Source organism: Vicia villosa, unplaced genomic scaffold (assembly GCF_029867415.1).
Source record: "Vicia villosa cultivar HV-30 ecotype Madison, WI unplaced genomic scaffold, Vvil1.0 ctg.001323F_1_1, whole genome shotgun sequence".
In the NCBI taxonomy this organism is placed as follows: Eukaryota; Viridiplantae; Streptophyta; class Magnoliopsida; order Fabales; family Fabaceae; genus Vicia; species Vicia villosa.
In genome coordinates this window covers 213,286-227,666 of record NW_026705574.1, presented here as the reverse complement: position 1 = coordinate 227,666, position 14,381 = coordinate 213,286, and the positions used below count along the sequence as shown (strand labels likewise).

General features: G+C 28.6%; 1 protein-coding gene across 1 annotated transcript; it reads right to left on the bottom strand.

The window, feature by feature from the left end:
• Positions 1-8,756: 8,756 nt before the first annotated feature.
• Positions 8,757-11,488, bottom strand: LOC131634620 (F-box protein SKP2B-like). The gene is made up of 4 exons (XM_058905277.1): positions 10,562-11,488; positions 9,866-9,914; positions 9,367-9,403; positions 8,757-9,078 (listed from the first exon to the last, which is right to left on the bottom strand). Exons 1-4 carry the CDS (start codon positions 11,486-11,488, stop codon positions 8,757-8,759), a joined length of 1,335 nt encoding a protein of 444 aa, XP_058761260.1.
• Positions 11,489-14,381: the final 2,893 nt, after the last annotated feature.

Below are 14,381 nucleotides of genomic sequence, written 5' to 3'. Positions count from 1 at the left end.
AATGAGAAGGAAGCGTTGGAAGTGATGAAATGCCAAAATAATTTGTTTTACGCGTGAAACAATATTTGGGGAAAACCAACGGTCCAATTATCTATCATATAAGAAAAGTCTACCATTTCCTCATCTCTTAGCTATGCCACATCAGCCTCTCTTCTCACAAAATTCCACATCATTCCTTTCCCATTGTAGGATTGAACTTTAAACCTCCAAACTCTCATGATCTCGCAGTTACAAATTATTTACTTTCTCTGGCCATTCACATTCACAACTGCTTACAGCACTAATGACCTCATATAATGCTTCTGCCTTCCAAACCCCTTCTGCCTTCCAAGCCCTCCACCTTTCACGTTCCAAAACACTTTTATCATTACTATATATAACCATCATACTTTCACAGTATCTATCATGTTCATCAAACCTAATCGTGGAAAATTTTGGTTTATACTATTTTTGCAATTACAGCCATTCCCACGACTATTCATGGACAAACCGGAATTTAACATTTTTTTCTTTCTTTTCTTGATAGAAAATATCTTTCATGTTATTTGCAGGATGAATTTGTAGTGTATCATTCTGAAGTACTCATTGGCGTTTCATGTTATTTGCAGGTTGAATTTGTAATGTATCATTCTGAAGTACCAATTGGCGTCACTCCATAGTATATGGTTCGTTTTTTACATGGGTTGTTTCCAATCCCTATTTTCTATTTTTTAGTAACAATTTAAATATTGTCTTAATATGTGTTTTGGATTTTTTTCTGTGCAGACAGTAGAAAACATCGTCTATACGATTCGTTTGAAATAAATATTCTTCTTTGACTGTCCCAAAAGTTTGAGCTGTAGAAGTAGAAATCAAGTTGGCTGGTGTCAATATACAATGGAGAATCTGCTTGAAATTACTGGGTTATGCTTGCGCAAGTTTTGTCAAAAATGTAGATATTATACTATGTAAATAACATGATATTTTATATTAATTCATAGAATGAACTTTAATTTTTTATATTTTAAGTGCAAATATTAATAAATAAATCTTAATTGATTGATTTTATGTTTGAGTGATATTTATATTAAATCTTAGTAATTATAGAAATTGTAGATATTATAATATGTAAATAAGATAATATTTTATATTAATTCATAGAACTAAAGAATATTTTAGTTAGGTCAAATTAAGAAATTAAGGTTATCAATATATACAAAGTTAGTTTTATAAAATATTATTGATATTTATTTATTATAAGGTCGAACAAAACAAAAAATAAAGATAAAATATTACAAATTAAAAATGTATACATAATTTCGAAATTTATAAGAAAATAAAATCAAAGAGTAAAGAAAAAAACATTATATTTGTTTAGGTAAATAAAGAGTTTTGAAATGAAAAGACATAAATCATTTACCTATAAAAAAAATTAAATATCATAATCATTTTACTTGATTGCAACTTTAATTTTTGATTTAATCTGATTGCAACCTTTGATTTATTATTTTTAATTTTTTGATTTAATGTGATTACAACTTTTAACTTCTTATCCATAATAATCCAAGCATTATGGTCGATTTGAACGTGATTTTAAAGAATGGTTGGTTGAAATAATGAAGCAGCACACCTATTTTCTTAATATGGAAATAATTGGTATATTATTGCAAATTTTAATAAATAAATTTCATTGATTAATTGATTTTATCTTTGAGTGATATTTAATTAAATCTTAGTAGCTATAAAAATTATAGATATTATAATATATAAATAACATAATATTGTATATTAATTCATATAACTAAAGAATATTTTAGTTAGATAAAATTAAAAAAATTAAGTTTATCAATATATATATATATATATATATATATATATATATATATATATATATATATAATTTATAAAGTTAGTTTTATAAAATATTATTGATATTTATTTATTCTAAGGTCGAACAAAAATAAATAAATATAGAATATAATAAAATATTACAAATTCAAAACATATACATAATTTTGAAATGTATAAGAAAATAGAATCAAAGAATAAAGAAAAAAACAGTATATTTTTTTAGGTAAATAAAGAGTTTAGAATGAAAAGACATAAATCATTTATGTATAAAAAAGTTAAATATCATAATTATCTTTAGCAATCATTGATCGATTGATTGCAACTTTTAATTTATGATTTAATACATGTGATTGCAACTTTTGATTTCTTATTCTTTTAGTACTTACCATATGTATATTTAAATTATTAGATTTGAGAAAATATTGTACTTTTATATCTTACAAAATTATATTGTTTTTACAATATTGTATGATTTACCTAAAAATAATATAATTTTGAGTAAATATTGTACTTTTGTATGATTTACCTAAAATTATCTAACTTTGTAAGATATAAAAGCCTTTTTAACGACTCATACCTTACGTTACAAATATATTTAGTACTCCAATTATATTGATGTTGTATCACCAAAAATTGAGTGATCATATTATCATTAAAAATTAATAAATATAATTTATCTCACTTGATTTCCTTCAAAATTATTTAATAAAAACCTTCCAAAATAATAAATTTATCAACATAATTTTGAAACCAAATTTCATATGGTTAGAAGATTTTTAACCTCTCATAGATACATATTTTAATAAAATGTTTTAGGCATATCATTGCTTTTATATATTGTATGGAGTTTTTTGATAAAAAATTCATAAATATTATTATAAAAATAAAGTATATTTTCAAAATATTTAAAATACAATATGTGTCATCGTCATTCTCTATATAGAAAAACTAACTACTATTTTCTATTTTCATTTTAATAAGATTTCTTACTAATACTACTAAATTATTTAAAATATAAAATACGAAAGTTATATATATATAAATGAAATTTTTTAGAGATTATTAAATAAAATAAATATATTAGATCTATTGATTTTTTTTTAAAAAAAATATTTAAAAATAACTATGGGTGTTAATAAGCATAAGTAATCGAATGAAACATAAGTATTGTATGAATAAATAGTAATAGAATGAAACATAAGTAATGTATGAATAAGTAGTAATAGAATGAAATATAAGTAATATATGAATAAATAATATCAAAATTGTATGATATTTTTTATTAATCATACAATTGAAATATTACCATTAAAATTTTAATGGGTCAATTTTATTCAAATACAAAATAATATATTACGGATACACACGGGTAATTATATGGTACGCACATATGGTACTGATATTAACACATTTAATTAAATGTAATAACGAGAATAAGTTTACAATTGATTTAAATAGTTGGCTTAATTGCAACTTTGGTCCCCCTATTTTGTCTTTTTCTCGATTTTAGTCCCCCATTTTTAAAACCACGATTTTGGTCCCCTTTTTGAGTTTTCTAATGAAAAAGAGACAGGAATAGGGACTAATTTTGCAGAAAAAACAAAATAGAGGGACGAAAATTGCACAGAAAACTTAAAAAATGGACTAAAATAGTGATTTTTAAAATAGAGGGATCAAAATCAAGAAAAAGACAAAATAGGAGGATTAAAGTTGCAATTAAGCCTAAATAGTTTTATAAATAATTCCAAAACAAAAATATTTATATATATAGGAATAATTAACTATTGATTCAAATATTTTATATATGGAATAATATATTTGATTTGTAAATTGAGTTTAATCAATTATATTAAATATTTATTATTAATTGTATTATATAATTTGATAGAATATTTCTTCATTATAATTTGTCAATTTAAGATTTTTGTTATTATAAAAAAAATTTAATTATCATCAAATATTTTTAAACAATGTTAAAATTAATTTATTTTTGTTTCAAAAATATCATCAAAATATTGAATATTAATAGAAACATAAAGTTACTGATAAAAAAAATTGAATATTAACGGGAACATGTAGTTATTAATCAAAATATTGAATATTAATAGAATTTTTTTTAATATTAATGGGTACATGAAGTTACTAATCAAAATATTGAATATTAAAGATAATATTAAATTATTGATCAAAATATTAAATGTATTGAATATTAACGGAAACATGAAGTTACTGATAAAAAATGGCATGTTAACGAGAGCATAAAGTTACTGATCAAAATATTGAATATTAACGAGAACACGAAGTTATTGATCAAACTATTGAATATTAACGGGAAAACAAAGTTATTGATCAAACTATATTGAATATTAACGGGAACATGAAGTTATTAATAAAAATATTGAATATTAACGAGAACATGAAGTTAGTAATCAAAATATTGAATATTAACGTGAGTATTAAATTACAGAGCAAAGTATATAATATTGAATAATAACGGAAACATGGCGTTATTAATCAAACTATTGAATATTAACAGGAACAAATTTGAAACATTAACAGAAACACGAAGTTAGTGATCAAAATGATGAATATTAATGGGAACTTGAAGTTATTGATCAAAATATTGAATTTTAACGGGAACATGAAGTTACTGAACAAAATATTGAATATCAACGAGAACACGAAGTTACTAATCAAAATATTAAATATTAAGGGGAACATGAAGTTACTGGTCAAAATATTGAATATTAATGGGAAATGAAGTTTATTGATCAAAATATTGAATATTAGTGGGAACACAGAGTTACTGATCAAAATATTGAATATTAACGGGAGCACGGAGTTATTGATTAAAATATTAAATATTAACGGGAGCACAAAGTTAATGATCAAAATTTTGAATATTATCGAAAACATTAAGTTACTATCCAAATTTTAAAAATTAACAGGAACAAATTTTGAATATTAACGGGAACACAAAGTTACTAATCAAAATAATAAATATTGACGGGAACACGGAGTTATTGACAAAATATTGAATATTAATACGAACATTAAGTTACTGATAATTTTTTTGAATATTATCGGAAACGAATTTGGAATATTAACGGGAACACGAACTTATTGATCAAAATAATGAATATTAACGGGAACAAGGAGTTACTGATCAAAATAATGAATATTAACAAGAACATGAAGTTACTGATCAAAATTTTGAAAATTAACGGGAAGAAATTTGAAATATTAACGGGAATACGAAGTTACTTATCAAAATAATGAATATTAACGGGAACATGAAGTAACTGGTCAAAGTATTTTTCTATTAAATATGCATTTTGAATGAATCATTATTATAAATGGAGTTTGTAGTGGTTTCTCATTGGCCTACAAGACAAAGCTGATAGTTTGAGATTGGGTTGATAGTTTGTAGTTATAATTGAGCCAAAATAATTATTTTTCTCCTTAGCTAGCAAAAAATAATCGATTCTCCTTAGCTGATAGTTTGAGATTGGGCTAATAGTTATCGCTAATTGAATTATATAATTTGATTGAATATTTCTTCATTATAATTTGTGAATTTGCGATTTTAAAACTTTTCCTTCATTATAATTTGTTAAATAAAATATTACTATTTTTATAACTTTTTCAATTTTACCCAAAACTTAATCTTTTACTAATATCTTTTATTTTTCTCAACTACAATGCGCGAAAACGACGGGTACCCGTGCGAACGCACGGGTAAGACACTAGTTAATATAAAAAATCTACAAATTAATTAGTTAAAAGTAATAATGACTTAAATATATAGACATAGGGATAAATAATGAAAAGGTAGGGTTTTTTTAATATGTATGTTCCAATGCAATAACAGTATAGAAGATAGTGCAGGTTTTTTCATATTCCAATACATAACTTTTGCATTAAATAAACTGTTGGAATGTAATCATGATTAGATGTAAAATGACGCTCAGGGGTATGCAAAACCATGTTTAATTGTTTGTGATTAGGGTAATTAAGGCAATTTGGTGGTAATTCATTTTTATATATTAAAATAGATTTAATGAAATAATTTAATATTAAATGGACAAAAAGTGACATTGAAATAATTTTGTGCAAATAAAAAATGACACATAAACAAAAATAGGTCAGCTCATTAAAAAATACTCCAAACTTGAAGGGGGACAAAAATTCAACAGAAAACTTAAAAAAAAAAAACTAAAATATAATTTTTAAAATAAGGGAGCAAAATCAAGAAAAAGATTAAATAGGAAGACCAAATTACACTTAAGCCTTATTTTTAAAATATATTGTAAAAAAAATTAATATTAAAAAAAATTATACTTATTTTGAATAAATAACAATTTAAAATTTTAATATTCTAAAAAAATTTGTATTAAAACCTATTTTAATTAATTTTTTTTTAGTAATGTTTAAAAATTAATTAAATAAAAATTGTTATTTTATTTTATTAATTTGAAATATGTTACAATTAGTTTGCATTTTGAAGCATTGGAATCTTCAACGTGATAATTAATATGCAATATTAGGTGTGTTTTAGTGTGTGATTGATATCTATGATAACAATTATACACCTCATATCTAATGGCTGAGATTGACTTAAAAAAAATATATAATAAGGTCTTTTACCCTTAGATTGAGATTGACTTGATATTTTTTTTATAAATAAAATAAAAAATAAACTCACCGTTAGATTCATCTAAAGAATAAAAGTTACACATCTCTATTATAACACTAGATCTCTTTTTCAATGACTTTTTCAAAGTTGTCATTTTGGCAACTTCACTGTAGAAGCTCCCATATCTAATATGTGTTTGGTTTAGTAAAAATGTTTGGTCTTTATAGTATTTGGTTCAGTAAAAAACTTTGGTGTCTGTAGTGTTTAGTATAAGGTATCAAATACTATGCATGAGCAGGGCCGGCCCTGTGCATGTGCAGGAAGTGCTACAGCAGAGGGCCTCATATTTAGGGAGGCCTCAAAATTTTGAAATGTCTAATTTTTTTCCTTAAATATTAATCGAAATAAATAAATTTTTATAATAAAAATCACATAAATTAAGAAAAGTGTTATGATAAAAACTTAATGCATACAGAAATTGATATAGATCAAACCTCAAAGTAATTATAATTAAATATATTATTGATTAATATATAATTGTATTTTTATGTGTATTATAGTTATATTTCTATTTTAAATTTGGGCCCATTTTTAAAATTAGAACGGGACCTCTGCATTGATTGGGTCGGTCCTGTGCATGAATATTTTAATAAATGTTATGATGACATACAATTATAGTAGGAAAGAATATGAGTTTCATATTAGATTTTTTAATTAAAAATGTTTTTTAAATTAAAGATGTTAATATATCTTCTTTGATGTTTAAAAACTAATACAACAAACAATGTTCTATATCACGCTTTTTAACACGTCTTCTACTTTATATACAAAAATTACTAAAATAAAAATTAGAGTAGATTGATATATTTATTTGTATCATAAAAAATAAATTAATTTTAAAAATGAGAAAATGATAAAGACGCGAGCCATAGGCTGCATGAGATCAATATTCGTACTAATTTATTTTATTTTACAATAAATTAAAATTAACGAGATTAATGATAAATAAGAATGTTAATGGCATATTATATTCATGATAAATCTGAATTAATTTATAATTAACAATCTTAATTTTATTAATACAGAAATTAAGATTAAACAATGACTTGATTATATAGTTTTGTATAAATTCGATGTTTCATAAACAACTGATATTCTTTCCATTAAAATTAAATAATACTTGGCGCCGAACTTGGTAGGGAGAACCACAGTTCGATCCCCCGCAACTGCGATCGGGAGGGGGCTGGAACCACTTGATGCTAGAACTGACCCCCGAACTGGACTAAACTGTTGGTGATAAACCAAAAAAAAAAAAAATTAAACAATACTTTTTAATTTCATATCTCATCATCAAATATTATAAATTTTATCACTAAAATTCATTATTTTTACGGGTCACTATCATCACAATATATTTTTATTTTATTCAACAAATTATTTATAAATATTTAATGTTATTAGTGATATTTATAAATATTTATAATTATTAGACATACAGCATTGAACTTATTATGTTACTGATGAGGTCCATATTTATTTTTAAATAATTTAAATTGTTAATAATTTTATAATAACAATTATATATTACCAACAACCAAACCTTATCAAATGATCTAAGATATGAATGAACTTATCCGTGTTGATCTAACTTAAAGTTTTTTTGTGAATCATTATTTTAACTTAGAACCTAATTTTCATACTACTAATATCTTATTAGTAATTTTTTTTAAGATCGTTAATTTCCATTTTATATATGCAATTTAGTCAAACTTCTTTACTTTACATTTTTCGTATCGTTCATAAAATACTACACCATAAATAATGCACCCGGGCGACAGCGCGGGTCTCTGACTAGTGCTATATCTTTAACAACATGAAAGATAACCTAAGAAATTTGACGCAAAAGCTAATGAAAGTATATTAATAGAATATTTCATTTCAAGCAAATAAATTCAAAGTCTTTAACAAAAGAACCGTGACTACAGAAGAACTTGTTCACATTACTTTCCATGAGACTAACTCAAAACCTGTAAAAGTAGAAGTTATTAATTCTGAAGATATTTTGGAAAAAGATAAACATAGAAAAGGATTAAAAAAGTCAATATCAAGTTTCAAATCAAGAACAATTCAAGATCTGAATATATTTTTGTTTCAATTATGTAGCTTTGCTTTGCAGTGGTGTGATGAGACAGACCTCTCCTTTGCACCACCATTTCATCTTTGGGTTCTCCGACGCTGTTGCTCCAACTTTTTTTGGTGTTTTTCGCCGACGGTTGGTCCTGAGGTTGTCTCAGGTTCCACCCTTCTTCTTGTATGGATTGGCCGGTTTTTGTCTTTCCTGCTCCGGTTTGGTTTCGTCGATGATCACTCCAGGCGGATCGACTTTCGGTTTCTTCAGATCTGGAGTTGTGTGTTCTCTATGGTGGTTGCTCATACTTTTGCACGTTTGTGTGTTTTTGGTTCTGAGTTGGCATCTCGAGGTTTTGATTCTCTGTTTAGCTTCATATATGTTAAGATCTGCAGGTTCTAAAATTTTTGGTTTGCCTCTATGCGCCGACACTATCTCAATATCCGCATAAACCTTCGGGTTTGATGTGAGATTTGTTTCATATCTGTATTGAAATTCTAGTATCAGATATGTGATGTTTAATGAGATGTCATAACACAAATATCTGTTGATAGAGTCTATGGAACAAGATGACAATTGTAACAATAAACAGTGCAGGAAGGTAAAAGACAACCAGAATTGTTTACCCAGTTTGGAACAACCTTCCTACACTAGGGGCTAACAAGTCAGGGATGAAATCAATATATGATAGTATCAATTCAAAGTTAAACTCTCTAGTTTACAATTTCTCACTTAATAACTACTCTTCATATGACTTCTACCTAAGACTCACCTATGTATGAGACCCTCCTCAAATCCCCAGTCACAACCTGTGACAAACACCACAAACAATAAAAAGTAGAAAAAACTCTTCCAAAACACACAATTCGGAGATTAAACAGCTTCGGAGAATGACACTACTCTCCTTGCTTAACAGCTTCGGAGATTAAACAACATTCAACACCTAGAGGTTTGTGAATGCACACACATGAAACTTACAACAAAACTAACAATAAGGATTCCTAGAACCCTAAAAATACAAATATCAGTTCCACTTAAAACTAGGTATAGGTCAGTCTATTTATAGAATTAGTATTGACTAAATTGACTAAATTGGGCCTAGAACCCTAAAAATACAAATATCGTCCTGTATGTTTCTCTCGTTCAAACTCTTGTAGTTGATTAGAACTAGCTGGTTTATTTGTTCAATTTCTGTCTTTGGTTGTATCTTTGATTCATCACTTTTTGGATTAGATTTGATCTCAAATTGCTTTTAAGGCATTAAAAAGTACCTGGATCTCGAAAACCTGTGAGTTCCAAAGGATCTTGTCCAATGTAAGTCTGTAACAATCAGGCATGCAATGGAAAAAATCAATAATTAGAAAAATACTAATAGTTTGTTCTAAACTACTGTCATATCTAAATTAATTTAAGTATCATTTTGTTTCCACAATATTGTGCCTTGTCTATGATAAGACTTCCACTCTTTACGAAAACATACATACAAACTTCTAGTCTGAACAAATTTGATCCCAAAACCAATTGGCATAAAAGGTAATATCAACATCAAACCATAACAACATATTCACAGCATGAAAGCTGAATCAAAATAGAATTTAAGACCGCAATAAGTATGACACAAAAATATAATCCATGTAATATAATTCAACCGCAATAAGTATGACACAAAAATATAATCCATGTAATAAATTCAACCGCAATAAGTATGACACAAAAATATAATCCATGTAATATAATTCAAGGAAGAGTAAAGAAAAACATTAAAAAGTGCATTATTACATTGGTGTTTGAAAGTAAAATAGCAATTTCTCAACAAAAGCAAATCTAAAAGTAAAATAGCAATTTCTCAACAAAAGCAAATCTAAACAAAAATATCGTAAATCTTTTTTGTTAAAACTTCAGTAGAAGACAAGACAACCACAAGAGGAGAAGAGTTTCCTCTTTTGCAATGATGGCCTTGATAAAACCCTCAAGACAATGGCATCAGCATCCACCTCCTTACAATATCTCAAATCAATCTTCTTCAGCTCTGTGCACCTTTCAATCACTTTTATCACTCCATTTTCAGATATGCAATAACAATAACTCAAATCAAGAAGCTGCAAATTGGGAAGAACCGAGGCAAACATTATGACGGCTTCATCATTTATCAGCCAACTGTATGCCAAACATAGAGACTTTAATTGAGGGATCACATCAAAATCCATCCAAGAATGAGAATTCTGAAAATTAATGCATTCCATTGTGATCTCAGAAAGTGAACGACAGTTACTAATGAGTGCAAACAAGGCTGATTCTGTGAGGTTCCAACATCGACTGAGGTTTATAGACACCAAACCAGGAAGAATCAAAGACAGGTCAGCAATATGATGATTATTTAAAAAATAATCTTGTAGAAGACCCAAATGTCGTATAGTTTGACACTTAGATAAGAAAGAATAAATTCCATGGTAAGTATAGCCGGTACAATTTTGGAGGACAAACCTCCTTAAAGGAAGAGCTTCCCTTGCAATTGCATAAAGAAAATTATCTGAAAGTGTCCACCGACTCAAAGTAAGACTAGTCAATGCCTTTAGAGGGAGCAAAGAGTGAATGAAATGTGAGGTAATTGGTATGAGACGAACAGTGAAGGAGAGGTTGAGGGAATTAAGGTTGGAGAATCTATGTAAGAGAGTAGTGGGAAGAGAGAGTAATAGACTAGAAATAGTGAGAGAAAGTAAGAGAGTGTTGGTGATGGAGAGGAAGCGTTTTGAAACGAGGGATAGAGATTTAAAGTGGAATTTGTTGTTGTCTTGAGTGTTGCCGTCGCTGCGGTTGATGAGGAATGTGAATACATGCTCCCAATAATCATCACTTAAATGAAATTCAGCTTCATATTTTAAACAAGTTTTCATTTTTTATCACATTGAAGAAGCAGGTGGTTGTGAGCCGCCAGGGATTAGAAGTGTAAAGGTTTGGTTAAGTAAAAACACAAAGTAAACTAGGTTTAGATATTGAGGAATTACTTGCACCACAGAGGACTATGAGTTTATGACTCTATATATGATCCAATTTAGAATGTTATTTTGATTTTTACCGATGTTCCATGCATCCACTTTATAATTTTTAATCACTTGAAAATAATATCTATATTTATTAAGTTTAAATTAACATTTGTGGTTGTGAAGATTTGAGAGTAATATGGGTGCCGCTCGGGATTAGAAACGTAAAGGTTTGGTAAAGTAATAATAAATAAAAAACTAAACTAGGTTTAGATATTGAGGAATTACTTGTACCATAGAGGACAATAATTCTAAGACCCAATTTAGAATGTCAATTTTTATATTATTTTTGCTGGTTATTATGGAAAAGAGGCACTAGTAATCTAGAACTTGTGGTGAGAGCTATCGTCATTTTTTTGGGTAAGATATTATAAACGAGAGAACTAAGGGTTTTCAAACTTTTTTACAGAAGACGAGGACAAAAAGCCTCGACAAAAAAAGGAGCTTACAAGCCAATTGAAATTAGGATAGAAAAAACACCAGGTCTTTGCTAAAATCGTAAAAATTGCAATTGAGGTGAGTAATTTCACCCATAAAAGACCACCTCCAAACAGTCACCTTGATATTCTAAACGACATCCAAGATGTTCCACTATCATTACGAAAGATAACACCATTTCAAATAGTCTAAACTTTTCAACAGCTTCAGAGCTTAAACAACATTCAACACCTATAGGTTTGTGAATGCACACACATGGAACTTACATCACAACTAACAATAAGGATTCCTAGAACCCTAAAAATACAAATAGCAGTTCCACTTAAAACTAGATATAGGCCAGTCTATTTATAGAATTAGTATTGACTGATTTGGGCCTAAAACCGCAGCAAGGAGGCTGCACAAAGTCTGTTGCTTGATCTCTAAGAAAAAATAGGTTTTAATCCAATATTTCCTAAATTGTTTCAAATTATAGAGATTGTAAAAACCAACAAATATCTCTGATTGAGTCGATCTTGGATACACATAAGCTAACCGAGTATTCCACAATAAATTGTAGCTAACAAAAAAACTGATATATCTTGACAGATCAGCTCCAGCAAGCACGCCCCAATAAACACGATGTCATACCTATAATGTTATGACATCTTGTTCAACATGTTGAAAACAAATTGATATGGCTTTTTATTCAACATGTTTCACCTAGGTTGGTTTTACTGATCAGTGGTTTTCACACGTATTTTTACCGTTGTTTTTAGTTATCTTTAAGTTATTTTATTTAGTGTTTTATTTCGTTATTCGTCATTTTATGCTTTGGCTGTGTGTTATAGTGTTTGTAGGCTCAGGTAAATGAAATGGGAGAAATCGAGGCGGAAAAGTGAAAAATTGAAGAAAAGTGAATAAACTGGCAAAACACGTTCCCAGACGCGTGTGGAAGAAGAAAAATGCAATCAGCTGCCAAAACGCGTCCCCACACGCATTTGGAATGAAAAGTGCCATCTGCTGCCCAGACGCGTCCCGGGACGCGTCCCGTTTGCCCAAACGCGTTCCCACACGCGTCCCAGGATGTTCATGCATGCCACACGCGTCCCACTGGCCCAGACGCATTCCGGGACGCGTCCCAGGAGAATGAAATACAAAGGAAAAATGCCTGTTTGCCCAAACGCGTCCCCACACGCGTCCCGTCTGCCCAAACGCGTCCCGAGACGCGTCCCACTGTCCCAAACGCGTCCCCACACGCGTGTGCACTTACTGTCATGGGCCTTTTGGTCTGAAAAGCCCAGAAACGCTGGAATAAAAGGACGAAAACACGTTGGGACAAGGGTTCGACGAATTTGGGAGCGAAAATACACTGTAGAAGGCTGGAGAACTCAGATTTTATGCAAGGATTGAAAAATTCTATGAGCTTTTGCCATTGAAGATTGGATTTCCTTCATTTATCTGTAATGTTTACAATTTACACTATGGTTTTTGTTATTTTTGTGAGTAGCTAAACCCCCCATTGCTAGGGGGGTGATCTTGATTCTGAATGTGATAACTTTATTTCTTTGATGCAATAACAATTTGGTTTTCATACTATTGGTTTGTTTTACATCTGTTCTTTATGTCTTAACCGTCGGAAAAACGGATAATGAATTTGTATGAATAAATTTAGCTGGACAGCAATTGTTCATTGACATGAGTAAGAACATAGGATAATAATTATCACATAGGACTAGGGATATTTTATCTTAACCGGAAATTCTTGGTATTGGAATGCTTGATCATAATTATAATTATCTATGGACATAGTAATTAGGTTGTGACGTCAAAGATCTTTTCACTAAGGCCTTAGGATTAGATATTCTTGAGAACCGGTAACCAATTGTGAAACTATGTTATTGTATTGAGAAGGATAGTTGTTACAGGAAGAATCATTCACCGACCCCTAGCAACCTACTCATCTCTGTTCATCGTTTTAATATTCTGCTTATTTACATTATTTGCAAAACCAACCAAAAGACCTTTTGAACTTTTGTTTAATTGAAATACTGATAAAACTCTATATCGTCCAGCAGTCCTTGAGATTCGATACTTGGGATTTTCCCATTACTACTACATAGGCAAAATAGTACACTTGCTATTTTACCGATCAAGGTTTTGGCGCCGTTGCCGGGGACTGCCGAAGATAATTGAGTTTTAGATTTATTTCATTTATAATTTTGTTGCTCTGCGACTAAAATTTTATTTTCTGCACTATTTATTTTTCCTAATTCTAATATTTGTCTAATCTGTGAATGCGAGGTAAGGCCTCAGCTGAATTTCTTTT

What these genes read in the sequence shown, in the direction of transcription:
- LOC131634620 (XM_058905277.1), bottom strand. Translation starts at nt 11,488, where the DNA reads ATGAAAACTTGTTTAAAATATGAAGCTGAATTTCATTTAAGTGATGAT. An exon ending in CTGATGCCATTGTCTTGAGG is followed by an intron (nt 9,915 to 10,561) that starts GTTTTATCAAGG and finishes TGATTGTTACAG; the next exon opens with ACTTACATTGGACAAGATCC. An exon ending in GAGGAGGGTCTCATACATAG is followed by an intron (nt 9,079 to 9,366) that starts GTGAGTCTTAGG and finishes ATTTCAATACAG; the next exon opens with ATATGAAACAAATCTCACAT.